This window comes from Microsporum canis, genomic scaffold, assembly GCF_000151145.1.
Source record: "Microsporum canis CBS 113480 supercont1.5 genomic scaffold, whole genome shotgun sequence".
NCBI lineage: Eukaryota > Fungi > Ascomycota > Eurotiomycetes > Onygenales > Arthrodermataceae > Microsporum > Microsporum canis.
The window spans coordinates 2,177,457-2,202,662 of NW_003299165.1; the positions used below are offsets into that span (position 1 = coordinate 2,177,457).

General features: G+C 47.1%; 8 protein-coding genes across 8 annotated transcripts in view; 5 read left to right on the forward strand and 3 right to left on the reverse strand.

The window, feature by feature from the left end:
• MCYG_05894 (60S ribosomal protein L34) overlaps positions 1 to 232 on the forward strand; it is a gene marked incomplete at both ends in the record, with an annotated part of 768 nt that extends 536 nt beyond the window's left edge. Inside the window, one exon of the mRNA XM_002845979.1 lies at positions 32 to 232. Coding sequence (XP_002846025.1) covers positions 32 to 232 — 201 coding nt within the window. The remainder of the gene's footprint in view (positions 1 to 31) is intronic.
• Positions 233 to 1,018: 786 nt separating this feature from the next.
• On the reverse strand, positions 1,019 to 3,084 carry MCYG_05895 (conserved hypothetical protein; the record flags this gene model as incomplete). Its single annotated transcript, XM_002845980.1, has 2 exons — positions 1,019 to 1,954; positions 2,209 to 3,084. The coding sequence occupies 2 exons, from the start codon at positions 3,082 to 3,084 to the stop codon at positions 1,019 to 1,021; spliced, it is 1,812 nt and encodes a 603-aa protein (XP_002846026.1).
• Positions 3,085 to 3,387: 303 nt separating this feature from the next.
• MCYG_05896 (cactin) lies at positions 3,388 to 5,271 on the forward strand (the record flags this gene model as incomplete). Its single annotated transcript, XM_002845981.1, has 5 exons — positions 3,388 to 3,876; positions 3,934 to 4,410; positions 4,462 to 5,085; positions 5,162 to 5,194; positions 5,254 to 5,271. The coding sequence occupies 5 exons, from the start codon at positions 3,388 to 3,390 to the stop codon at positions 5,269 to 5,271; spliced, it is 1,641 nt and encodes a 546-aa protein (XP_002846027.1).
• Positions 5,272 to 6,424: 1,153 nt separating this feature from the next.
• Positions 6,425 to 7,941, forward strand: MCYG_05897 (forkhead domain-containing protein; the record flags this gene model as incomplete). Its single annotated transcript, XM_002845982.1, has 2 exons — positions 6,425 to 7,333; positions 7,405 to 7,941. 2 exons carry the CDS (start codon positions 6,425 to 6,427, stop codon positions 7,939 to 7,941), a joined length of 1,446 nt encoding a protein of 481 aa, XP_002846028.1.
• A 1,291-nt stretch (positions 7,942 to 9,232) lies between these two features.
• MCYG_05898 (uncharacterized protein) lies at positions 9,233 to 9,547 on the forward strand (the record flags this gene model as incomplete). Its single annotated transcript, XM_002845983.1, has 1 exon — positions 9,233 to 9,547. One exon carries the CDS (start codon positions 9,233 to 9,235, stop codon positions 9,545 to 9,547), a length of 315 nt encoding a protein of 104 aa, XP_002846029.1.
• A 2,320-nt stretch (positions 9,548 to 11,867) lies between these two features.
• MCYG_05899 (WD repeat-containing protein 24) lies at positions 11,868 to 16,335 on the reverse strand (the record flags this gene model as incomplete). Its single annotated transcript, XM_002845984.1, has 2 exons — positions 11,868 to 15,705; positions 15,832 to 16,335. 2 exons carry the CDS (start codon positions 16,098 to 16,100, stop codon positions 11,868 to 11,870), a joined length of 4,107 nt encoding a protein of 1,368 aa, XP_002846030.1.
• Positions 16,336 to 16,810: 475 nt separating this feature from the next.
• On the reverse strand, positions 16,811 to 18,569 carry MCYG_05900 (uncharacterized protein; the record flags this gene model as incomplete). Its single annotated transcript, XM_002845985.1, has 5 exons — positions 16,811 to 16,987; positions 17,063 to 17,489; positions 17,559 to 17,804; positions 17,866 to 18,057; positions 18,130 to 18,569. 5 exons carry the CDS (start codon positions 18,567 to 18,569, stop codon positions 16,811 to 16,813), a joined length of 1,482 nt encoding a protein of 493 aa, XP_002846031.1.
• Positions 18,570 to 21,196: 2,627 nt separating this feature from the next.
• Positions 21,197 to 24,254, forward strand: MCYG_05901 (heavy metal tolerance protein; the record flags this gene model as incomplete). Its single annotated transcript, XM_002845986.1, has 3 exons — positions 21,197 to 21,601; positions 21,719 to 22,788; positions 22,928 to 24,254. The coding sequence occupies 3 exons, from the start codon at positions 21,197 to 21,199 to the stop codon at positions 24,252 to 24,254; spliced, it is 2,802 nt and encodes a 933-aa protein (XP_002846032.1).
• Positions 24,255 to 25,206: the final 952 nt, after the last annotated feature.

Here is a 25,206-nt window from a genome sequence, read left to right on the forward strand (position 1 = left end):
CAACTGACTTTAAGTCTTCGACATGTTAAAGATCCCCGCTCTCCGTCCCCGTGAATACTCCCAAATCTCACGCCCAAAGAAGAACGTCACCCGCGCCTATGGTGGCTCGCGCTGTGGCAACTGTGTCAAGGACCGCATCGTCCGCGCTTTCTTGATCGAGGAGCAGAAGATCGTCAAGAAGGTCCTCAAGGAATCGCAAGAGAAGGCCGCCACTTCGTCGAAGAAGCGATAGATTACTTGCCTTGTGGAAGGTGGACGTGTAGGAGCGGGTATACCAGGATGATGAAGTGATACTTGAACAAACGGGAATGGAAGTTCCATCACTACCGGAGTTTGGGGCGGGAATACCATCTCTATTATCGGTGGGAATCCCCAAAATGGAAAGAATATAATCATGAAATGCATTATCAGCCTGTGCTTTTTTTTAGTGTACGGCAAGACTTTTCAAAGTCATACTTTCTCCCACCTGGTGTGATGTTGTTTGGGATATTCTCGTCTTTCGCCCGTGCTGTCCTTGACCCAGCAACTATTAATGACAAGAAACGTCCTAAAAGTACTAATTGCCCTATCACCACGAATGGCGCGATCAGTCGCATCTACCGAGTTCTGTAGAAACGTAGAAACTCGAAACCTTCCACGCTTCTTTCGGATGGAGGCAATTGACAGTCTATACTTCTCTACTTATAAATTCTCAATCCGTATGCCTTCACATCATCAGGCTCCAATTTAACTTGTAAGCCGCTACATGTATACTCCGAACCGAGCTTAGATACCCAAAAATGCTTCCCTGCTGCAGATTCTATTGAGAAAAACTATGCTTTTTTCTATTCTTCGTTGAGACATTATGATGAGATATAAGACTTGGGGGATTTACGTAGTATAAATCTGGAGAAAGTGCATTGTCAACAATGTGATCTTCGATTGCCTGCACATTAAATCATATCGCAAGTAGAACAGGTAAACCTACTATCAGGAGTTCCTGCCCCTTGAAATAAACCCAAATGGCCCTTACTCCGCCCTAGAACTTTCTCTTTTTCTTTGCGGGTTTACTCTGGCCCTTATCTCCCATCTCCAACTGACGCCGTAATTCCTGTCGTTTCCTATCTGCCTTTTCTTCTGGAGATTCCTCTTTGTCTGACTTCTGCTCCTCATCCTGTTGGCCTGTAGACCTAGAACTAGCTGGCAATGGAAGGGTTGGTTTTGTTGATTCTTGTCCTTCATTCATCACTTTACCAGCTCCATGATCACTACCGCCTTCAGAACCATGAAAAAACGCAGTGCTAGAGGATACATTTCTTTCTTGGGTCTTGGCTGATTTCTGAGAATCTTTCGCTCCACCAATTGTACCAAGTTTACCGCTTCGTTTGTGTGGCTTAGGGGCTGCCACTGATTGCTCATGACGTCCAGGTGACAAATTTGGTTCCCGTTGTTTGCTTCTATTGTTCGCTTGATTCCTATTTTCGTCTTCATTTTCATTTTCTTCAGCATCATCCGTTGTGTTTCCAGAGCTTGCTGCGGGGATAGATTCTTTCCCATGCACTTTGTGGCCCGATATATCTTTCTGTTTTTTACCACCAATTTGCCCGAGCCCACCGCGTGTACGTAAGGCTGCCTGTCTGTGGTTTTGTGCTTGCTGGGTTCGTGTATTGTCGCCTTGAACATCCGCAGGTTTTTGTTGGGGTAGATTCTGTCTCTTTTGTTTGCTAGCTTCATTATTACCGTCATCGCCATCACTACTATCACTCTCAATCTCTGAGGCCGTAGGCTGATCGTCTTCGTTAGACAGTGTGTGGGGTTTAAGGGCGGCCTTTTCTTCAAACACCGCTAGACTAGGTTCTTCTTGGTTCAAAGGCATTTTTGGCTTTTTCCCACCAATAGTACCAAGTGCCTTTGGTTTTTCTCTCGGATGCGAGGGCGCTTCTGATGCGTCAGACGTAGTTGAGTCGTATGAATTCTGGTGGGAACGTTTTTGCTCTTTCCGTTTTCCTATTGAGCTAAGGATTGTCGATCCTCCTGATATTTGAGGTGACTTCCTACGCCCTTTTTCGTGTTGCATTGGGAGGCGTACCTCAATATCAGACTTGTCCTGGCTCATGCTCGGTGATGGGCTTCCCTCAGTTCCCCTAAGGCCTGGAGGCGTTTCTTGTCTCTGTTGTCACAGGTTAGCACCAGTACATGTCAAAATCAAGTAGAACAGAGTCGATATACTTGAAATTCATCTTCACTTTCCATAGTGCCCTTCTCTGTACCTCTTTCGATATCGTCGTGTGGAGCCTTCTTCTCGGTATGTTGAGCGGCACATGATGATGATGATGTAGGATGATTCCACCATTCGTTTTCTATACGCTCTATATTGCGTGGTTCAAATAGGTCCTCGTCATACAAACATTTCCCCAAAGAATTTAATCCAAAGTTACTTGGGCCACGATCCAAGTGCAAATTTTCCCAGGAAGTTTTGTCGAAGGGACTCACTCCTTTGACTAGTTTCGAGGCTTGTGAAAACAGTGAGTCTCTCTTTTGGCCTAATCGTATGTTGGCCATATTAGGAAAGACAGTGCTCAAATCAATACCCGAGGATTCTATCTTGTCAAGAAGCTTTCCAATTATTTTATCTTTCTCTTTTAGAAGTTCATAGAGAGAATTCTGACGATCTTCGTTCCTGAGCCCATTCTGTAAAGCTGGTAACAACAAATGTTGTGTTAGCACAGACGGAGAGCTTCGGGACAAGTTTAACGCCCACTCTAAGGGCTCCAATGGTTTTGGTAACTTTGTAGTTGTAACTAGTTTGAAACTGGACCCAGTGCTGTTACCAGCAAGACACATTGCCGTGCCTTTAGATCCATGCAGCGCATCACCGATCTTCTGGAGCAACACTGAATATTGCTCCCCATCTTGGCTAGGGTCAATGCTTGTCTCGTCTTTTGAGGCACGGTTGATAATTTGTTTATGGCTCAAGTTCTCCGACCAAATATGAGCCAGGTCGGTTAGAAAGACTTCATATCCACTGGGGCTTGGTTCATAGCTGAATAGAAGAGGTGGGTATGATTTGTTATAAAGTGGCAACCGTTCCCAGTTTCGAGGCATTTTGACAAAAATTCAAGACTTCACCATAATACTAGAAGGCAAAACATTTATGTTGAAAGTTATTGGGCCTTGTAGGCAGCAATGTTGTGAACCAATAATTCTCTGGAAACGTTCAAATGGTTTTAGCTAAAGTTAGCTGCTGAAAGAAGAAAGTATGCCGAGCTCGGCAAAGCTGCCGTTTTAATATTTGCTTGACCTCAACCTCCAACTTCGAATTCAACCTTCAAAGATCAAGAACCAAATCTCCAAGCATAAGAAGAGATCATCCAAAACCAGTACTTCCCCTCTTCTTCTTCTATAAAAATGTCCTGGGACCCCAGGGATCGATACAATAGCAAGAGGGCTCGCTCTCGCTCTCCGCCTCCCCAGGCACCACCGGATAAATTGCGGCATATCGATGGCCAATATCGAAGTAGGGTCCAAGGAAGTGGGAATCGAGGCGCCTGGAACATGAAGGAACAAACTCGAGTTAATCAGCTACAAGAGGATGAAAAGATGCGCGAATGGGTTGCCCAGGAAGACACATTTGTGCTCAGACAAGCGAAAAAGAAGGCAGAATTACGAGTCAAAGATGGACGCGCAAAACCTATCGACTGGCTTACAATTACTCTTCGGGTTATTGACCCGACTAGGAATCCTTTGGATGACGAGATTGCGGACTCGGAGTTGGACCTTGTTGAACCAGAAGGTGTTTTTGAAGGATTGTCAAACGGACAGTTGTTAAACCTTGAGAAGGACATTGATACCTTCTTATCTCTTGAAACCAGTCTCGAGAATCGTGACTATTGGAAGGTATGCCACATAACCTAAAGCTATAGACCCCTCCTATTTTATACTAACTTTTTGCAGACAATGAAAGTAATATGTCAGGATCAAATTCAGAAAGCAGAATCCTCTGCACCAGAGAAGCGTGCTGTTACTTCAGTAGCAGCTGACATTGACAGACTGCTTAGCCCCAAAACCTACGATGAGCTTGTCGCCTTAGAGAAACAAATACGTCGAAAATTAGATTCTAACGAGCCGATTGATACCGATTATTGGGAGCAACTCTTAAAAAGCCTCTCAGTGTGGAAAGCGCGTGCAAAACTAAAACGAGTTTATAGTGCCGTGATCAAAAATCGCGTTAATGAGCTGCGGAAACAGCAGCGGGAGGAGGCTGAGAGTGTTCAGAAAAAGCTCGCTCCTCTAGCCCCCTTAAGGGATTCACAGTTCGCCCAACAGGAATCCGAACAAATAACTCTACTTGACCCTGAACCTCTTCTTCAGCTACGAGCTCAAGACAAGAATTTAGAAATTATGGACGAAGAAGAGTTGCTAAGCCATATCGTATGCTTCCTTGTGATACCTAATGTCGGCGACGATACTAACCTTCTCCAGGCGCAAGAACGAAAGAAAATTATAAAAATGGGATTCGTCCCGCTACGTAACCGCTTGACTGAGAAACAGGCCCCGTCGGTGATGTTTACAGCAGAGTCTTCGGTCATCCCGTCTTCCGCCCCACGCTTCCTTCCAACAACAAACGATGATTTCTCCCAGGCCACGAAAGCTTTGTACGAAAGAGAGGTGGCACGAGGCGTTAGTGAAAACGAGGAGATATTTGCCGGAGAAGAAACTATCAGCACATCTAAACCAGCATGGGCGAATAAGTATAGACCGCGTAAGCCGCGGTATTTCAATCGTGTGCAAATGGGGTATGAATGGAACAAATACAACCAAACTCACTACGACTACGATGATCCTCCGCCGAAAGTTGTCCAAGGATACAAATTTAACATATTCTACCCCGACCTTATTGATAAGGCAAAAGCTCCAACATATCGTATCGAGAGAGAACACGGCAGGAAAAGAGGACAGTCATTCGCACCCGCCGGAGAGGAAGATACATGTCTACTTCGCTTCATTGCTGGTCCACCATATGAAGACTTAGCATTCCGTATTGTAGATAAGGAATGGGACTACAGTGCAAAACGTGAAAGGGGATTTAAGAGTACGTTTGACAAGGTACGTGTTGAATTCGGATATTGTTCGTGGCTTAGAGCTGCCATGTACCAGGTAAAGTTAGCTAACTCACATTCAGGGCATCCTACAACTTCACTTCCAATTTAAGAAGGTATGTATAACCTCATGATGGTCCCAAACTCATATTTACAGAGGCTTACATTATTGTAGATATATTACCGCAAGTGATATTGATGGCATGGATTTGGAGGCCGGTCCTTCTCCACCTTGCATTTAAGAGTACAGGCTGTTATTCACACCTACACTACATGGGCAAGTGAGGGCGGCGTACTCTATGATAATCCCCAGGTTCCAATAAGTTTGGGCGACACTCGTGACACTAAGCATTTCAATACTTAGGCATTTAATAGTTTTGCTACCTCCAAATTTAAAAATGTTCTGACGTGAAATTTTCACTTCAACCTGCAAATACTCCCGCATGGTCGTTCGACCGTTGGTACTGGTTGTTAGTCTATAGCCGCAGGTCAACCGCGCCAGGTTAATTAATTCTTTAAACTGACCATCGCATTAGGAGGACCGTTCCAAGCCTGCGTTTGAAAGCTTCCTTTGTACCCAAGCCGGCTAGGGATGAAATTTCTAGGGCCCCATTATTTAGCCATCCTATTGGACATGCATCTCAAGAAGGCCTCCACTGATTTTAATTGGAGGTTTGAAGCCGCCTCACCGGACCTTGCGCTGTGAGACCTTCCAGAAGATCCCATCTGGTGCGTTTTGCTGAAACCCAGCCACCTTGAGCTAGACCGTTCTGCGGGATGTAGCTCATGACAGGTTTATGTTCTCCTGCAGCTCCCCGTCTGTGCCCAACCAGCATGACTAGTTCTGAAGCTAGCCTGCTTGACACATTTTCCCAATGTGTTCCCCGTCCCGTCAGGCTACTATTGTAGAACTTGGGGGTCTTTAGCACCCTTGGTTAATAATCGGTTTTATATACCGCCAAAGATTGCTGTTCCACAAAGGCATTCATTTTCAGACAGGGCAATATCAGCATACAAAAGCCCTCTCATTTACTCAACATTTATGCTGCTTTGTTTGCTCATTTTCGACAACAGTTCTACGGGTTGTCTGCAGCAATCGTGTCGCGCAGGTGAGCTGGCATGTTCTCCCACGGGACTCAACCATCTTGCAGGAAGATATATGAAATTTGCTCAGAGAAGCCCCAGTTACTTCTCTCGACATTCCCATACTCTTGTCTCACGGATCTCTTTCTGAAAAGCCGACCTCAACCTAGATTCTGAACCTTCTTTCTCCACAAGAATTAACGTTGTCTAAAACATATTGGATGGAGCTCGTTTCCCCATAACCTCGGGAAAGTTGAAAAAATATGGACGATGACACGGGCATCCTCTGCCCTGCCATTTGCATGCAGATGCATCATAGCGACTCTTCTTCCTTTACCGCTCCGCAGGGCGCTGAGATATCTCAAGAGCAACAACCTCCGCTTTCTACAGCTGCCTCACTACACCAGCATAGGCGCTTAGTTTCGCACCCTTCTATACTACAGCAGATACTTGATCCGAACCTCTTTGAGAATACTATCCCACAACAGCGACCACTCTCATCTACGGCCTATAGTCAAGATAGTTGGGGCTCGATTATGGAGCCAAACAATTTCTGCAGCCCAGACACAATGATGTACGATATGCTAGAGAATAGGCAGGGCGGGCTACCATGGGAAGGTGAAACTCCTGTATCTACCGACCTGGAGTTTGATTTCTTTACCTCTACCTATCCTCTACTTGATGAGTTCAGCGAGCTTGAATGCCTTGGATACCAGACCTCCAAGCAGCCGAATACATCTACACTTTCTCAGGCAAATACTAGCCGGATACTGGAAAGTCATTATTCAAACTCAGGGCCTAGTTGCTCCCGACCATCATTTGATAGCTCCACTTCTCGGCCGGAAAGCACCAATTACCCTCCTCTCTCACCAGAAAACTCTATTGAATCTAGTTCACCAGTTGAACTCCATGTCCTCTATGGCTCGGATTCGATTGCACGTTCCGTACCAGAGCCAGGAAATCTAGCATCTGACGACGAGACAGACGACGATAGCGTCTCTTCTGAAGAGCCCTACGCAAGGTTAATTTGGAGGGCGCTCATGTCTGCCCCCGGCCATAAAATGGTACTTAAGGAAATATACGAATGGTTTGAAAAGAATACAAGCAAAGCCAAAAACTCTGATTCCAAAGGGTGGCAGAACAGCATTCGCCATAATCTCTCCATGAATGCGGTAAGCTAGTGAGATTAACTCCAAGCTATCTATTATACTTGATCCACTAACATTTTGTCTCCAAACACTAGGCATTTGAAGGTGTCAAAGAGGTCTTATCACCAGGAGCGCAAACCCGAAAATCTGGTAACGCCTGGGTTCTCACCGAACGTGCTATTAGACATGGAGTACAGTCTACTACCCGATACCGCAAACCAGGAGTTCACAAGAAATCCCAAAAATCAGATCATCCAGCCCCCCAAAGGCAAAAGTCAGGAGCTAGGGGAGGTCGTGCCGCCAAAAAAGCCGCCAAATACAGACGCGCCATCCAAGAGTCTCAGAGGCTAGACAGAAACTCTCAAAATGCGCCTCTTAGTGATATACCCTTCAATCGCTACGACCTTCTTGCTCAAACCACAAGCTGCGTTGAATATGGGCCTGCGGACCCAGTGAACAACTACGTGTTAAGCGATTATGGGCTCGGTAGCCTCTTGGGTTGCAACGAACTCATACCACGATCACCCTTATTTTACCCTGACTTGGATCTGGATAGGAACCAACCACTCTCTGGGGCTACTGTCTTGGGAGGCCAGCCAATCGGTCGAGATTTTAATCCCCTTCTGCAGTAAACTTTGATGCTTCGTTTGTGGATACATATTCCTCCCCGTTTTCTATCATTTCTTTTTTTTCTAACCGTTACTTTGAACATTACGCCAGGGCACCAGCGTGCCGTGTCCCTGTAAACGGGATTTTTTTTTTTTTTCTTCTTTGCTTGTTTTCTTATTCTATTTACGAGACCCCTCCATACCGCTCTAGCGGCTTACTCCCCGACAGGTTTCTTTTCTTTTCTTTTCTCTTACCTTTCAACCGGGACACATAGGTACTGCTGGCGCATAGGTTCGTTAAGTGTGTTTCGGCTACTCATATGTTTCGATTTCCACCCATTTTTGAGCCGGCGAGCTTCATGTGGGGTTTTTTTCCTTGGGTGCATGAGGCAGGATGGGCAAGTAAACGGCTGGATCTCCCGTTCGACATATGTACATTAGCAATAAGACGTCAATCATAAGGTAATAGTGACTATCTGGGCCAAGCATGGTTTTTTTGTTACGTTGAGCTATAGAGAGCTAATAAAGACAGAATATGACATGAAAACAGCCGCCTCCATGCGTCCCGATATCACCCTTGCTTGATGCACAGGCGATCAGACCCCTTCAACTGGGCCAATAATGATAATACAGGTTCATATATCACTGATTACTACAAAACTGACCGTATCTAAATAGGAGGAAAAGGAACATATTATTTCCCCTAAACCGAACTCTTCATCCTTCACAAACTTATTCTATTCTCCATGCCTTTGCTAAAGATGGTGTTGAGCTCCGCCCTTTGCATCAAGATGGTCAAAGAAACTAGGGGAGATTATCAACCCTCATTAAAGTCGGCTGGCTATATGCATCCTTGGGCCAAATAGCAATTATTATACAACCCGTTCCATGCATTAGCGTGACAAAAAGGGAGAGTCCAGGTCTCACACCCTTTCTGACAGCCGCAACACAGAAATGTAACACGGAGTACGAAGAATACATCCTGATATTCAGTACTCAATACAAAAAGCTGCAAAATTTATACTACCGTGTGTAGCAGTCACTCGTCGTATCCTTGAGAAACTGCAATAAAGAGGGCATTTAAAACTCGGTTCTATAATTCATGGCAATTCGTCGTATAAAAGACACGTAGTTGAACCGTAAGCATGCCTTCGCTCATTTAATATGACGTGTCCGAAAATCCATTCTCTTTGGCTGACTTCTACTCTGAGTTGCTCGTCTTGCCATTTCTGTGGAAGCGCTATACGATATGGGCTTATTGGGCGGTTTTTTTTTCCCCCAGGCTCCAGCAAGGCAGTTGTTCATCTTTGAGTGGATGCCCCTTATTCCGTACGGGGGTACCCGTCAGCTGGAGAAGTATTTGCTTTTTGTTTCACGCCTTGAAGGAAACCCCGTGCTGTCAACCAGATTTGGATGCAACATACTCTGTGGAGGGACAAAGCATTGGTATAAATTCCGAATCCAATGGGAGGGTGAGGTGCCGCGCCACATTCTTAGCGGGTGGGTAATGATGGTTAAGATGGCTTTGTTTGGCCGGTATGAGAAGTGGAAGCAAATCCACGCCGCATGCAAGAAAAGAGAGGATGTCAATGAAATGCCTGAATTTGATGTTAGATGCAAGTCACTATGACTGGATTTAGTACTCTGTACATGTGCATAGCTACAGTAGTTATACCACGATATATTTGCTCGGAAGCTGTAATATATAATTACGAAACCGACTGCATCGAGCATTCCATCCACGCCGTCTGTTCGTCCAACATGCGTCCTGCACCGCGTCTGTGTACAATACTGGATCATATCTCTTAACTCGCCGAATTACTAGGACGGAGTATGTCTTTTTTAAAACCTGGCATCCGCTGTACGACGTTTGAAGCCTGCGAACGTTTATATTCCCGTGAGAGGGAACACTCCCACCTTATGGGTATGCATGAAATCGTTTGACTTCACGTCACTTTTTTAGGGCCTTACTTGAGTCATCTCTTTGTGGTATACTATTTGTGCAGAGTGTGGCATGTTCGATGATCAAGCAAAGGAGACGATCAGATATGCTTATGTATAGGCTTTTCCCCAATTACTTACTTCCAAGGGATGAACTAGCCGGTGGAGAACATTTTAGCCATGAAGATCGCCTCCAAAGTTCCCGGAACTTTCTATCCCTGTCTTGCACCCATAGTATTATTTATTTAATAGCAACATTATTGCTCGTTAGCTACTAATCTTGCGTTAGGGTAGAACTGTTTGATATTCAGGGATCCTAACGCACATGCTGAAATTCAACCTCGCTTCGTTGCTTCCGCGGAGGGTTTCTTTCCTGTCTCACCTTATCCATGCTTCTCGGAGAATTTGATGCCTGAGCGCAGGCTCACACGGAGGCAGCAAAGGCCCATCAGCAGACTCTGTGCCACGAAACCCAAAAGTCCTGTCTTGCTTCCTACGCTTCTCAGTCTATGCATCCACAGATAGCAGAGAAATGTTGGTATGATAATCGTTGAGTTTTTTTTTTTTTTTTTTTTTTTTTGTGGGGGGGAAGGGGGGGGGTTTTCTGGATATATGGAGCAATAATAAATACCTATAAAGCAAAGCTCGGAAAGCCCTATTACCTTAAACAAGAACATGATAGACCCACGAGACTGCGTCATTTGAACGATCTCCATCACGTACTGTTATTCTTGCACTGTGGAAGTTTATGTTCCTCATCTTCAGCTTCTAGAACCCAGCTGATGATTAATCTTGTGGAATATGGATCATCCAATATCAATAATTCCGGTATAAGTAGTTTCCCGAAGAAATAAAACAACCGAATTTGATCTGTCACTGCTCTCAGGGCCCGATGCTATGCCGGCCAAGCCATGTTTTTATGTCAGACTAAGAACACTCCATATTATCCAAATGCAATGCAGTTACCAAGCATACTAGACTGGTGTCTGTTACGCAATGGTTACCCCCGGAGAAAGCCGCGTTCGAGTGGACGATGTTAAAGGCAAGCATACTTGCTTATCAGAAAAAAAAAAAAGGCTAAAACGTAGGTCTTGCCTCTATATATATTCCATCTCTCACATCTAGGATATGAGCCTATGTAAATCAAGTACAGGCTGTGCTGCCAAACCCCCAGTATCTGAGATTACTTACTATGTTTCGAAATTCAGGGCTTGGGTAACATACAAGTTGATCGAGGGAGGGCATCGCCGACATATTTACCGTGGTAAAATTAATATTCACGCGCCTCCGCTATATTTAGAAGAATAGTTACAGTATGATGGCCATACGGAGTACTTGGTTTGGAAATGTGCTAGCTAAAGCAGTCAAGATAGGGAATAACGTTTCAATCACTCATCTACTCTTAAATCATCTTTAATAAAGCTACCAGGATTTAAGCATCTGACTCGTCAGAAGGACTATCAAAGTCCGTGTTATTAACTTTCCACGTAACGGCCAGCGACAAGAGGAGTAAAATTTCCTGCTCCCAAACTGACGAGGGGCGATCAGAGTAAATAACTGATTTGATAGAGTCTTAGGGAGTGATCCCGTTCCAATAAATTATCATCTTGTAGTATTCAGCCTGGATTGGGAAATACAACCTCAAGTATCAAATAGCTCAGTAGACAAACGAGTTTGGAAGGGATGCGGTTAATTTTGACCCCACAAGGGAGCAACCTTGAATAAGATAGGCGTTTTGTTTTTCCGAGCCGGTAGCTTAGTCAGGAGGTCCAAAGTAGGTAGTTACTATCTGGATAAACGGAGTATGTTTGATAGCACTCGTAGTAAAATAAAATATGTTGGTTATCCAAATCTTAGATATAGAGTACAAAATAGTTATTTGATGATTATATAATAGTCATCGCATATGCCAGATCGGTTACTACACAAGGCAGTAAATGGGAGGAGCGTAAACATCTAGCTTCTTTAAGTTTACAGCTGTAAATGCAAAATTTAATGGTATCGTAACTTCAGCGCTCATGGCCTTCAGAATCCTGCTCACCGGGCGCAACAAGCCTTACTTTCTTCGGTGAGATAATAGCCGATGATCCCGAACCAGCACCAACACCGGAGCCCGACGGATTGCCCTGTCCTGCCGCCAGCCCTGCTTCCCCAGCATTGGGAAGTCCACCACCAAGCATACCTCTTACCCTTTCAACAGCTCGGCTTTCGCCAGCCGTCCAAGAATCTCTCTTGATAAACGTGGAACTCGGTTTGCGTCCATAATAGGCATTTCGCGCTCTCTTGCTAGCTTCTTGCTGAGCGAGGCGGTTCTGTTCTCGACGAGGGCCTGGTCCACAGTCATGAAAGCAGCCAGGGGTGGGACAACCACCTTCGCTTAGGGATATGTCTGTTAACCATGCAGTTAGGCAAGCTGTATGGGCGCCATGCCCGCAGGTCTGGCACCATGACCAGAGGCCCGAGCCGTATAGCCGGGATCCAGGCTGTTCTTGTTGTTGGTGTGCTAAACCATCTTCAAGTGGGCTAATGTTAGTAGAAGAGAGGTCACCAGGGTTATTAGAATCAGGCAGTGAGCTAAGGTTGCTTTTGGCAGCCCATTCCGCGGGTGGGTTCCGGCTGACGCAGATTGTACATGGGGGTTGAGCTGTGTCGCAGCGGTGGCATAGCTTGTTATCCTGTATAGGATTTTCATAAGGTTTGTTACATTCGAAACAAAAAACGTTGATAAATGTATCCTTTTGGGCATAATCATATAGACTTGGGTATGAGGGAACGCAAACAAGTCGAAATTCAGCGGCTTCAACGAACATGCCCTGCCTGAAAAGCTGTTCGTTGAAGGCTTTGAAAATTAGTTCTCTTTCTCCTTGAGGTAGAAGTTCGTCACATGAACTGTAGAGAATGTGCATCTTATGAAGGAGATGGGACGCGGAGAGTATGTCAACAGATGAACTGCTACAGTAATGTTTTATTATTTCTCTCACGATGGTCTGTACGCCCCATGGTGCATCTGAGGTGGACTCCGGGCAGAGTGGGAGAGTGACCGTTGACTCAGTAGGTAGGGATGGATTCCGTGAACCAGCCGGTGATTTCAACCGTGCTGGAGGGCGAGAATATCCAACACGTGATGGTTTCTTAATGGGAGACGACTCTGCCAGGAATGGAAATGGGCTGACAGGCCTCTCAAGATCAATAGTCGCAGACTGTGTAGGTAAATCTTCTAATGACATATCGCTCATCGAGTCGCTGTGGTTCTCCCATCGCCCAGGTCTAGGAGGCGAGCTCCCTTCTAGCTCTGGAATGTTATGTAACGATCCTTCTGTCGCAGCTGGCCATCCACCGCTTTCATAGCGCGAATGAACATTCGTGAGTGAGAAAGATGCCTCGTCAAAGGATTTAGTGCGGTGGGAACTATCCGAGGCTGAAAACATAGGAAAGCTTTCTCCTGAGTCATGCCGTTTGTAGGCAACGGGAATAGCTGGTCTCTCCTGCGCCGCACGTTCCATGGACAAAAGGCGTTTGCGAAAAACCTGATAATTTTGTGGTGCGTCAATGTCTTCATTTCCCTTTTTACTGCCGTCTTCGTCTCCTTCTCCATCATCATCTTTGATTGCTGATTCGTCAGCTGTAGGTTTAGGACGGGATTTTTCGTCACGTCTCCATTCAGCTCTGCCAGAAATTGCACGGGGCGCAGATCTGGTCTGATCTGCAATGGCTTCTTCACTGCTGTGCGCCGTTGGGTGTTTGTTGGTCGGGGTTTTCATTCCGTTGCTATCCTGTGGCCAGCCAGTCTCGTTCTCTAAGGCAGTTTCGCTCGCCTGAACTTGTTTGTTCAACACTTCATCACTTGATAAAATTAGCGATGGGATAGGTCTAAGTTGCCCAAGGTCTTCGTTTAGGCCCGTATTTGACGCCTGCCCACTGGCTATGGCGGTACCAATGGATGAATCAGGTATAGGACGGGCAAGAGGAGTTGTCGCGCCAGAGTTAGGTTCTGGACTTAGGGTCATAAGTCTTTGAGAATCTCCGTCAACGACGCCCTTGAATATTCGATTCTTGGCCTTGTCGGGAATAGATGGGTCAAGTTTTAACATGTTAGTACTACTACCACGGCTGCCAATTTTAGGTGGCGCTTTGGAGGTACTGTTTTGCTTCAATTCAAGTTGGCGCTGCTTATGCTGATTGAGCAGCTCCTGCGATATGGCATATCTTACAATCCGCCAAGTCTGTGCCAATCGCCCGAAGCGGACAGCCGCAGCCTGCATGGTATTCTCATCAAGGCCGTCAAGAAGATACTTGACTACTTCAACTGACATATTGCGTTCGTTGAGAGGATCTGCCAGCAACGGCGAATAATGATGTACCAAATAATGAAAGGCACCTGGGTCGAATGTTGCTCCCTCAACACGTCCTATCATGCCGTCCTGATGATTGGTGTTATCTTTAATATTACCAACCGATTTGACGAGTGGGACCACTTGTAGCTCGTCATCCTGCATGGGAGGAGTGGCACTAAGCGATTTGGAGCTCCTTGTCGATGTTATCTTGTTAGAACGTTTCCGAAGCCCGATCATCTGGGGGGCCTCCTCGGGAGCCTCATCAGTGAGACTGTGACTGGCAGTAGGTAGCTTATCGTCACCTTCTCTGCCCTTCCGCGGAATGGGCACGGGTATAGATTCCACGGTTTCTGTATTACTATAATTAAAACTTTGCTTGTGCCTTCTATGGCGCGGCTCGAAGAACGCGAGAACTTTCCCGTCAGGACTCCATGTAATTGCGCATGGCGATCTTCGCTCTATGGCATCAGGGGCCAGGCTGATATCGGTCTGCATGAATATTCCCTCTGAGCTGACGGTCCATAGATAATCCTGGGAATGCCATAGTAAATCTGTTGCCGAGTTAGAGTAACGGTCGATTTCCTTGTATGGGATATGTGGTCTTCTGAAGTCCCAGATGTGGATACGGGGGTCTTCCTGATCGTATGATGTAACAATTTGGGTAGATTCCCAGCTGGCAGTCTCATAATCATGACCTGTCAACGACGGTGGCCGCCAGCGCGCATTTAGGACAGCCTGAGGCGTTCTCAACTGTAGACATGGTTTCTGCCTTCTGTCTGTTGAAGAAAAATTCCACACTTTCACCTGGCGATCCACGCTACCGCTAAGGAGATGTTTACCATCAGGATGCCAGTCCACGGACGAACATGCCTTTTCATGAGCATTTATCCGTATTATGGGTACGTTATCCTTGCGAATGTCCCATCGTTGGATAACACCACTATCAGTAGCCGTGGCAAACTCTACAGGTTCAGCAGGCGACCACCTAATATCACGTACAGCCTCGCTGTGCCCGTTGAATATGTTTGTGCTCCCGATGTGCATGGAAGCTCTATCACTGGACACCGTGCGTAAATCCCATAGCCTCACAGTGGCGTCCTGGCTTCCAGAGAGCAACCATGCACCACGGTACGGGCTGAAGGCGAGTCGATGGACCTGCCGAGAATGTTCATGGAACCGGCCATATTCCACTCCGGGGCGACTCAGGTCATAAATAACGATACGCCCATTGCTAGTTGCGGTGGCAATGATTCGGTTATACTCCGAATGAGACCACTTTACATCCTTGGTAGCTAGATGTTCCTTGTTCTTGCTAGATGTTCCAGACGGGTGGTGGCCATGGCCGATCACAGCGGATCGGACGTTTGTTTCTTCAGTACACTGTGAAGATGTGACTCGTATCGTTCTAAGAATCTCTCGTCCGGCAACAATGGCGTGAGTACGCTGCGGGGAGATATCGACAGCTGAGATTGGGATTCCTGTCTTATGCGTGATGATCGGTGCGCTGCCAGGACTAAAAATAGATTCATAAGCTTGCTGTTTGCTGATTGGAACATAACTTCCTTTCCCCCCTCCTCCTCAAGCACTGTGTACTGTTACGCTCTTGACAAGCGAACAGATCTAAGACATCTGGACTTACGGGGAGATGGTATAGCTGGGCCTGGTCACTAGGGCGGGAGGTGGTGTAGGGACTGGCAGTGGAGAAGTGGGCTGTGGGCTTGGGGGCCTGGAACCGTAGATGAATGGGTGAGCGAGCCGCGCAAGAGCACTGGTAGCCCTGTTTGCATAGCGCTGGGGTGGTAATGGAGGCGCTGGAGGAGGTGGAGGAGGTAGAGGCGGTGGTGGAGGGGGAGCAGCAGCAGCAGGAGCAGCAATGCCAGAGCCGTGGCCGCGCGGTGAATCGGCCATGGTGGTGTGTAGGGGACGGAGAAGCAGAGCTCAGATCGGCGCCGCTCGATCTGCTGACGTCTGGTGATCCATCGTCTGCTCGCCTTCGGGAACAAGGTGGTGGCCAGGGATCGTGATCGCGATCGTGATCTCAGCTTGAGAGCTCTCGCTGACTTTCTTCGATGTCTCTTTTTTGCTTCTTTCGGGGTTAGCGCCACGTGACCCCTTCCTAACCTTCCTTCGATTTGGAATCTTCCTTGGTCAACAAGCCGCAAGGTTGTTTTGTTACGATGATACCCAAGTAGATTCCATGTATAGAAGAAGGGGGTAATACATAGTATGTTGCGTGATGGTATGGGTACTTACGCTACTGTCTCGGCGACTGCTTGACGCATGGGAGCTACAGCATCCGTAGGCACAGTTTGCATAGAAAGAGGCTCTGCCATTGGATCTTAGCATGCAATTTGATAAGGGCCAGGGGGTACACCCAAGGAGAGTAACGTTATGGTTGGGATTGAAATCCTGTTCAAATCACCAGACACATATACCAGGAAGAGCGGAGGATATCATATTATATTATGGGATATATCGAACCGCTGTATTTGCCCAAACCTCCGTGGCTTGTGTAGCTTAATTCAACAATGAGATGCATGGCCCCCGAGTATAGAAGCTTAGGCAGCATCGAAGGAAACAGTATAATGCTTAGAGAAAGCAGAAACAGGTACACAAAACTAATACAAGGGGGCTTCTTCAGTCGGGGGCTTAGCGAGCGGCTTCAGAATGGTGTCACGGAGCCACGGCCAGTAGACACTTAGGCCCCAGGCCTTCATCTCTTGGAGCACGGATGAAAGCTCTAAGACGCCCTTGGAGGTCAGTGTGTCCCCCATACCCATTGGGCCGTAAAGAGTCTGCCCAGAGAGGTACCAGTGATTAGCCGCACGTAAGAAGTTCTTTCAAGTGCATCATGTGGGAATACAACTTACCACGTTGCCATCTTCGACTTTTGTGGCCACAAAAAGATACCAAGTGTGGCCCACAACGCTGATTCCAAAGATTGGGAGGATGCCGCACTTCTGCCAGGCTGGCTGGCACGCCGTTCCTGCGAGTTGTTGGAGCTGTGTGGTCTTCTCAAGACCGGCCGCCATCCAGGTTGCCAGCTGAACCATCGAAGAGTACAAACTCCCGTCTGGAGACTTCGCTTCGACTGCCACAAAATGGGACTGGTATCCCTGTATAGCATCCTCGGTTTGAGAAAGAGGAAGGTCTGGTCGGATTCTCATAATTGCTGTAATGAACTCGTCAATTTCATGATGTTGGTTCTGGAATGAGATAAGCCAGTCGACTTTCTTGAATGCGATGTGATGGTCGATGCTTGGCAGTAATGACGCTGGTCCGATGGATACCGACTGGCTATATGGGATAACTTGTTAGTCACCCAGTACATATAAACTATCGACCGCTCAAATGGTGGAGGCCTACACATTGGACACTTCCAGGATGTTGTCTTCCCCCTGGCCTACAACTGCTCGTAGAATGCTTTGAATCGCTTCTGACCAGCCGCCCTCGTCCTCAAAGCGGGCATAGGCTCTATGTGCTCTTTTATAAGCCCCCATTAACGCGATTAAGAGTTCATCATCTTGAGGAGACGGGGCTGAGGCCACTTCGTCGGCGTTGTTTATCTTCAGGGAGAGATCTTCATTTGGGTATCGGGCCCTCAGCCGGGCCCTACGTTCAAGTGTCAGATCGGTCTAGATTTATATCAAAAGGGTATATAGTATATACTTACGCCATCCAACTAGGGATGGGCGCCATCTTGCTGCTGACGAAGTTCCCAAAGAGCTCCTTTACAACCACTGGGGTTTCACCAGTACTAAACGGCTGAAATCTCACGAATGGCCTAGCATAATGTAGTCGCACTAGCTGAACTCGCGAAGGGGTACTTTTTCGTGAAGCTCCAGAGATCGGTATGTTACTTCCGCTGCCGATCAGATTAGCCCCTTTTTGTCTCCTATTGGCGCTGTTCTAAGTGGTATTGCCTTGTAATTCCTACCTTGGGCCAGAGCGGAAGATATCATCGTTCTCTAGATCAGCTATCCTATCGCCATGATTGCCTTTTATGCCTGAGCTGGCCTGGGATGAAATTGCCTCATCAGGGTGTATAGCAGGTTTGGCTACCCTCTTGACTTTACGAGATGGCATAATTCTGGGTGGAGGTCCTCTAGATGCCTTAGCCTTTGCCTTCTTGTTGGACTCCATCTTGTTCGCGGGCCGTGGTGGTGAATGTTGTTTCCGGCGTGTTGGTTTTGAAAGCTGCTGCCCCCTAGGCGAGGAGTCTGTGTGATTCTTTGTAGTCTTCCCTCGCTTAGCGCCATTTGCTTCTAAGTGTGAATGACATTTGCGCTTTGAGGGATACTGTGGAATCTCGACTCCTTTCAGCCACTGATTGATGGACTCAGTCTTGGAAGTGCTGAGATAACGGCTACGGCTCATCTTTTAATGGTATGTACAGCTTCCTTGCACTCTTTCTAATGTGCCGAGCGAGTCCAATATGTAAGGTTGACTTCTACAGTGTTTTCATGTATAGAAGCGTTATTACAACTTGCGAAGAGAATGTGTCATGTAGGCTGATATGCCTAGAACACATGGATTCTGTTCCAATCCCGGATAGAAGCATCGAAAGGATGCAAGTGATATTTTGGATATAGATCGATGGCATCTCCAGCAGACGAAGTCGAGATCCCGCCCCATGAGATGTCACATGACATCATTTATCATGTGACACAAATGTTGTAGGAGTTGAGATTTTCTGTTGAACGTCAAAAGAAACGCTGGTCGAAGACGAGATAACCCCAGGCATGTTTCTGAAAGGGGCATATTTAGGCGTTGAATAGGCATCATCAGCGTTACTCGAGCCTCGGGAGGGTGAGAGGTTGAACCAATGGTTCCCAGACCGCTTCGAGCTATTCTTGCGGTGACTGATGTGTGCTGCCGTTTCGTGGCATGTGGCCAGCGACGGTTTTCGCGGCACGGATAACGACAAAGGAGAGCTGGGATGGGAATAAGACAGCTCTTCTCCTTGTGTTCTCGCCCGGAAGCGGCCCGCCAGGGGAACGGGTGTGATGGTGCTGTTTTATTTAGATAGAGGATGTTCGTATCGTGAGTGGGGGGCAGAGAGAGAAATCGGCAGACTTATATATAGCCGAGAAAAAGAGTGAACATTATTAAATGACTGCCATGGGTAGCGTGGTCATTTTTATACATTTTTATATATATAAGTAGGTTCTTGATTCCCGATCCCGCTAAAAGGGAGGAGGGAAGCAGAAGAAGACAAGAGATCCATGGCCACGCTACTGGTTTCAAGGGAGATCTCGGATGAGCCGTTTTGCCAGAAAGACAGGTATCCATACTATATGTAACTCGAGCACAAAAAGGAAAAACCAAAAAAAAAAAAAGAAATCCTCCCCTGTCATCACATGTGGCAGAAGAAAGGAAAAGAAAAGAAAAGTCCTGGCCCTGTTCAAAGAAGTCCAAAACTTGGAAGCGTCCAGTGACAGACGGCCGTTCATGACTTGTCGCGATCCTGCATATGTATGCTGCAAGCGCCGTTCCCACCTGCAGCAGAACCAAGAGCAGAGGCTTTTCCCTGGTCCAGACCAACGGAGAATGCCAGCAAACCATTTGCTCCCTTTCTGCTCGATGTACGGCGAGAGCAAGGTACCGGGTACATGGATACGATACGGGGCGGCCAGCAGGCCCTGAGGTAGAAGATACCTACCCCTGATTTAGACGTATACTTTTTCCATGCAACTTGGGTATAGCTTTTTCTGCTTGTTGATTAGAGTATACGCACGCAGGAAAAGGAAAAAAGAAAAAAAAAAGAAAGAGAAAATCAAGGACCCCCTTCACCGACTTGTCTCCTCGCTTCACCGCTTGGAAGGGAGAGAGAGAAGAAGGAGAGAGAAAGCGAAGGGGTAAAGGCTTTCTTGTGGCGGGCGGGAGAGTAAGTAAAACATGGGGATATAAGACAAGAAGGGTTAAAGCCGGAGGTCGAAGTACTGCTCTGTAGCTACAGAGAAGAAGAAGTTTGTATAGTTACTAGTTGATTAGTTTAGTTAATTACATATAGTCTTGTGAAAGAAAAGTCCCGAGTCATCTGGCAGAAGTTGGTTACTTCGACCTTGCCACCCAGCTTGTCTCTTCCTCTAGTTAGCTTCGTCCTCTTAACTCTGCTTCCGCCGGAGCACCCTAAAAAAGGACAAAAAAGACTCAAGAAGAAGAAATAAAGATGTTCCCGTGGCCGGTCAAGGCGATCTTCTAAAAAAGCACCGCAGAACTTCGCCTCTCTCAACGTTTTTTCTCTCTCTTCTTCTTCTTCCGGTTCTTCTTCTTTCTCTTCTCAGCCAACTCGATCAACTGCAAGTATCCGGCGTCACCGTCACACCAGGCCCTATCAGCAGCTCCGGATTCGACGCATCCTTTCGGCCTGGTACTTTTTTTTTTGTGCCTAGTTACTTCGCGGCATCTCCAATTTGCTGCCTTTGTTCGGGCCTTCTGGTGGTACCTTTTTGCCTCGTCCTGCTTGCTCTCTCTCTCTCTTTTTTTTCTCTTCTTCTCTTATTTCTCTCCTCTCTCTCCTCCACGGCCGACTTCTTTTCCGCAGCTTGTAAGCTCTCTCCATCCATCGCCCAAAAAAATTAAACGTCCCTCACTCTCCTCCCTCCACCCCCCACCTGCCGCGTAAACTGTACCGGCTTTTTCCATTTTTTCCGTCTCTCCCCCGTCGGTTCGCTCTCTTCTCTCTCTTCGTGGACTAATATCTTCTTTTGGAAGCTTCCAACGTCTCTCTTGCAGCTTGCTTCGCCGTCGTGTCCTCTCTCCTCTCCCCAGTCCGCTCGCTTTCTCCATCTTCCATCATTGTTTCGCTTCTCCTCTCCAAAGCGTTCTTCTTCTCCCCTTAGAACATCATCTTCGCTGGAGCTTCCTGGGACGAACCGCAGATAATAGCTTCGATACAGCAGGCCTTCTTTGACATGAACATTAATCAATTGAAGTAATTTCCCTTCCCCCCTCCCCCCCGCGTTCAGCAAACCGGCCGTCGAAACCTCCCCCCCAAGGTTATGGATTCCGTCAGCATCGACGGCCTGGGGCTGGCCGCTCATCCGATGCAGCCTATCAGGCGTGCCCTAGACGCTCTTCATAACTTCTCCCCAGTCATCCTATTCGTTGTCTTTGCTGTGTCCTTTGTGGTCAACACCGTCATTGCAAACCGGAAAATTGAGCCTTCGGTGCAGCACCAGAAGGGAGCAAGAACCGGTCCAGGAGGTAGACCGCTGCCAACTCGCATGAGGAGTACGGCCGTGCTGATTGCCCGCAAAACTCCTGATTTCTCTCCTACAACAAAGCTAGTTTTTAAATGGCTGGCAGTGGGTGTCTTGTTCAGCTTCATTGCTGAAGCAGCTATTGATGTAGCACACATTATCCTTCATCGCAAGGAACATTGGTGGTGTGGTCAATCAGTCGTAGTGAGTTCAAGCTTATTTTTTTTTTCCCTACTGTTTTAAAGGCGGCATGCTTAGTCGTGCATGTCTTTAATGCTATGACCGCGCTCGCTAAGCAAAAGATAAAATAAAAACATCCAGGTTCATGTGGTTGGCACTTTCTTTGTTCATACTCTGGTGCTGATATCACTTATCGATACCACACCTGCACCGACAGTGGCACAGCTCATCACCTGGATAGTCTCTATGCTGCTGGAGTTGGTGATACTGGCCCTGTTTCTCGATATCAACACCTCCCCGCACCACGAACCGGTTGTTGGTGACCCTCTCGGTGGTCCGCTCCGGAAGGGCCTAACAACCTGGGAGTCTGGCCTGGTGCTTACAGCCAGCGCTCGTATCTTGCTTCTCCTCTGTCTTGTTGTTGTCTACGGCCTCGCCTCCTACGGCTTGAGAAGCAGCAGCCATACCGGCAACGCCACGGAGACGACGTCTCTCCTACACTCCAGCAATGGCACGACACACGCCAATGGTGATCGTTACGGTGCATCTCATCGAAATTTAAAGCACGAGGATGACGATCAACCAGAGGAGGACGGATGGGTACGGCCAAAGACGCTTCCATCCACCAGCTGGTGGGAATATATGAGTGGCTACTCGCTCTTCTTCCCCTACCTCTGGCCATCCAGATCTAACAAGCTGAAATCCATCGTCGTTTTCTGCTTTATCCTTGTCGTTCTCCAGAGAGGCGTTAACCTTGGTGTGCCTGTTCTCGTTCGTAACATCGTCAATATCCTGGCACAGGAGCATGGAAACGAATTCTACGTTCCATGGGGTACCATATGCCTCTATGTCCTCTTCCGTGTACTCCAAGGTTCTCAGGGCTTGATCGGATCCCTGCGTTCCTTCCTATGGATCCCTGTCGGCCAGTACTCGTACATGGAGCTATCAACCGCCGCCTTTGAACATGTTCACAGTCTCAGTCTCGACTTCCACCTCGGCAAGAAGACCGGAGAGGTGCTGTCGGCACTGGGAAAAGGTAGCTCTATCAACGGATTCCTTGAACAAGTCACGTTCCAGGTTGTGCCGATGTTAGTTGACATGTGCATTGCCGTTGGCTACTTCTTCGTTGAGTTTGATGTCTACTACGCTCTAGTCGTAGGCATCATTACTTTCCTATACCTTTACGTGACCATCCGCATGACCAGTGGAGAGTGAGTACGTCGTATGATGACCAATGCTGATCGCCAGCAGGATGCTGTCAAGTAAGTCTCCTCCCATGCATTTTTATATTTCATACCCTGACGGAAGCACCCTACATTTTTCATTTTCCCCTGCTAACTATCCGTATAGAAATGACTCAATGGTATCATATGAAACGGTCAAATACTTCAATGCTGAACCATACGAGTTCAACCGATACCGTGGGGCCGTTTCTGATTACCAAGCCGCCGAATACCATGTCCTCTTTTCTCTCCAGCTGATGAATACCTGCCAGAACACTGTTTTCATGCTGGGTCTCCTCATCACTTGCTTCATTTGTGCTTTCCAGATCGCAAATGGCCAGAGGGATGTCGGCCAGTTCGTCGGCCTACTCACTTACATGTCCCAACTCCAAGGTCCTCTTAATTTCTTCGGTACTTTCTACCGTTCAATCCAAGGAGCCATGATTAACTCGGAACGATTGCTGGAGCTGTTCAGAGCGAAGCCAACTGTTGTTGACGCACCTGATGTCAAAGAACTCCGCTCCTGCAAGGGCGGAATTGAGTTCGACAAGGTCCATTTCGCGTATGATAGCCGCAAGCCAGCTTTGAACGGACTATCCTTTGAGTGTAAACCTGGAACAACCACGGCTCTTGTAGGAGAGTCTGGCGGTGGAAAGTCCACTGTCTTCCGTCTCCTATTCCGCTTCTACAACTCTATTTCTGGCCAAATCCGCGTGGACGGTCACCCGGTCGAGAGTGTCTCTATCGACTCGCTCCGCCGCCACATTGGTGTTGTTCCGCAAGATACTGTCTTGTTCAACGAGACTCTTATGTACAACCTGAAATACGCTAACCCTGATGCTACTGATGAAGATATATACGACGCCTGTCGTGCTGCCAGTATCCACGACAGAATTCTTACATTCCCTGATGGTTACCAAACTAAAGTTGGAGAACGTGGTCTCAGGCTAAGTGGCGGAGAGAAACAGCGAGTCGCGATTGCTAGAACTATCATCAAAAATCCACGTATAATCCTTCTGGACGAGGCCACTGCTGCTCTTGATACGGATACCGAAGAACACATCCAAGAGGCGTTAGCTACCCTATCAAAGGGCCGAACCATGCTCGTTATTGCTCATCGTCTGAGCACAATTACCACCGCTGATCAGATTCTTGTCTTACAAAATGGGCAGGTTGCCGAGAAGGGCACACATGAACAGCTTTTAGCTATGAAAGGCCGTTATTCGAGCATGTGGCGCAAGCAAATCAAGGCTCAGCGAGCCGCCGCTGAAGCGCAAGTGTTGCAAGACCGCGCGGAACGACTCCGAAGCAGCTCTGTGGTCGTTGGTGGTGGTAGCGAGGATAGCTCTAGCCAGTCTGACGAAGACAGGCATGTGGATTCCTCTGGTCGCCCACGTCAGTCCCTTACACATCGTTCTACCAAGGCCTCTGAAACGAAGCCTACCGGCCCTTAAATTTGTTTCGGAGCCAGAAAGCTTATCCAGACGGACAAACTAAACGGCCTGGCAGGCCTCTGCTAAGATTCCAAAAGTGGCCCATCACCGCGCCGCGTTACTAAATCCCATTATTCGAACCGCCATGGTTTATTGGTGTCTAGCGAAACTAGACTGCAATAAAGAGATCCCAAACTACACCAATTCCCATTCTCCCTTGTATTCCCTTTATTTTTTTTTATTACATTTTACTCAAGAGCTCTGACGACGTACACGGCCTCGCACTAACCTAAGTATCACGGCTACAAACCAAGGGGATTGGAGGCATCGAGACTTGATATCATTTCCTGGAGTTTGCAGTTAAGATGTGGGTTTCCTATGGCGCAAGCGGTTTATTTGCAAACACCCTTATTCGATCCGATGCATAAATTCCTTTCTAGCCTTTAATCCCCTGCTCTTATATCCTTCTCCGCTGTGTTTTCTGCAACTCATCACCTATTAACTTATCACCTCTTATGATTTTACAACTCTTTTTTCTTCGGGCGGCATAATTGCTTATTAATGGTAATGTCCTTTTTTATTATTTATTATTTCTTTATTTTCATTTTCTCGCTCTTCTCTTTCTCTGAAGAGCAGGGCACTTCCCTCCTCTTTTCCCGGGCTGGTAAACAAAAAGGCGAGGCATGGTAGAAAAACTAGAGATGTGGCTAGAGTCATTTCGGTGGCTACTTAGCTTCTGGCTATTATAGAACGGATAAAAAGCATTGATATCACTGAAATATAAGTTTGTATTCGACTGTTGACTTTGCTGATGTAGTTAAAAAAGTCTACAAAGTAGTCGAAGGAAATGATATAAGATGCCAAGACTCTGCATCGTCAACTTTGAAAAATGCACCAACCGATTTTTGAGATCTACAAACGTCAAGTCGGGCATTGAACGTTGCGGCTTTCACCTTTGCACAAGTCATATCAT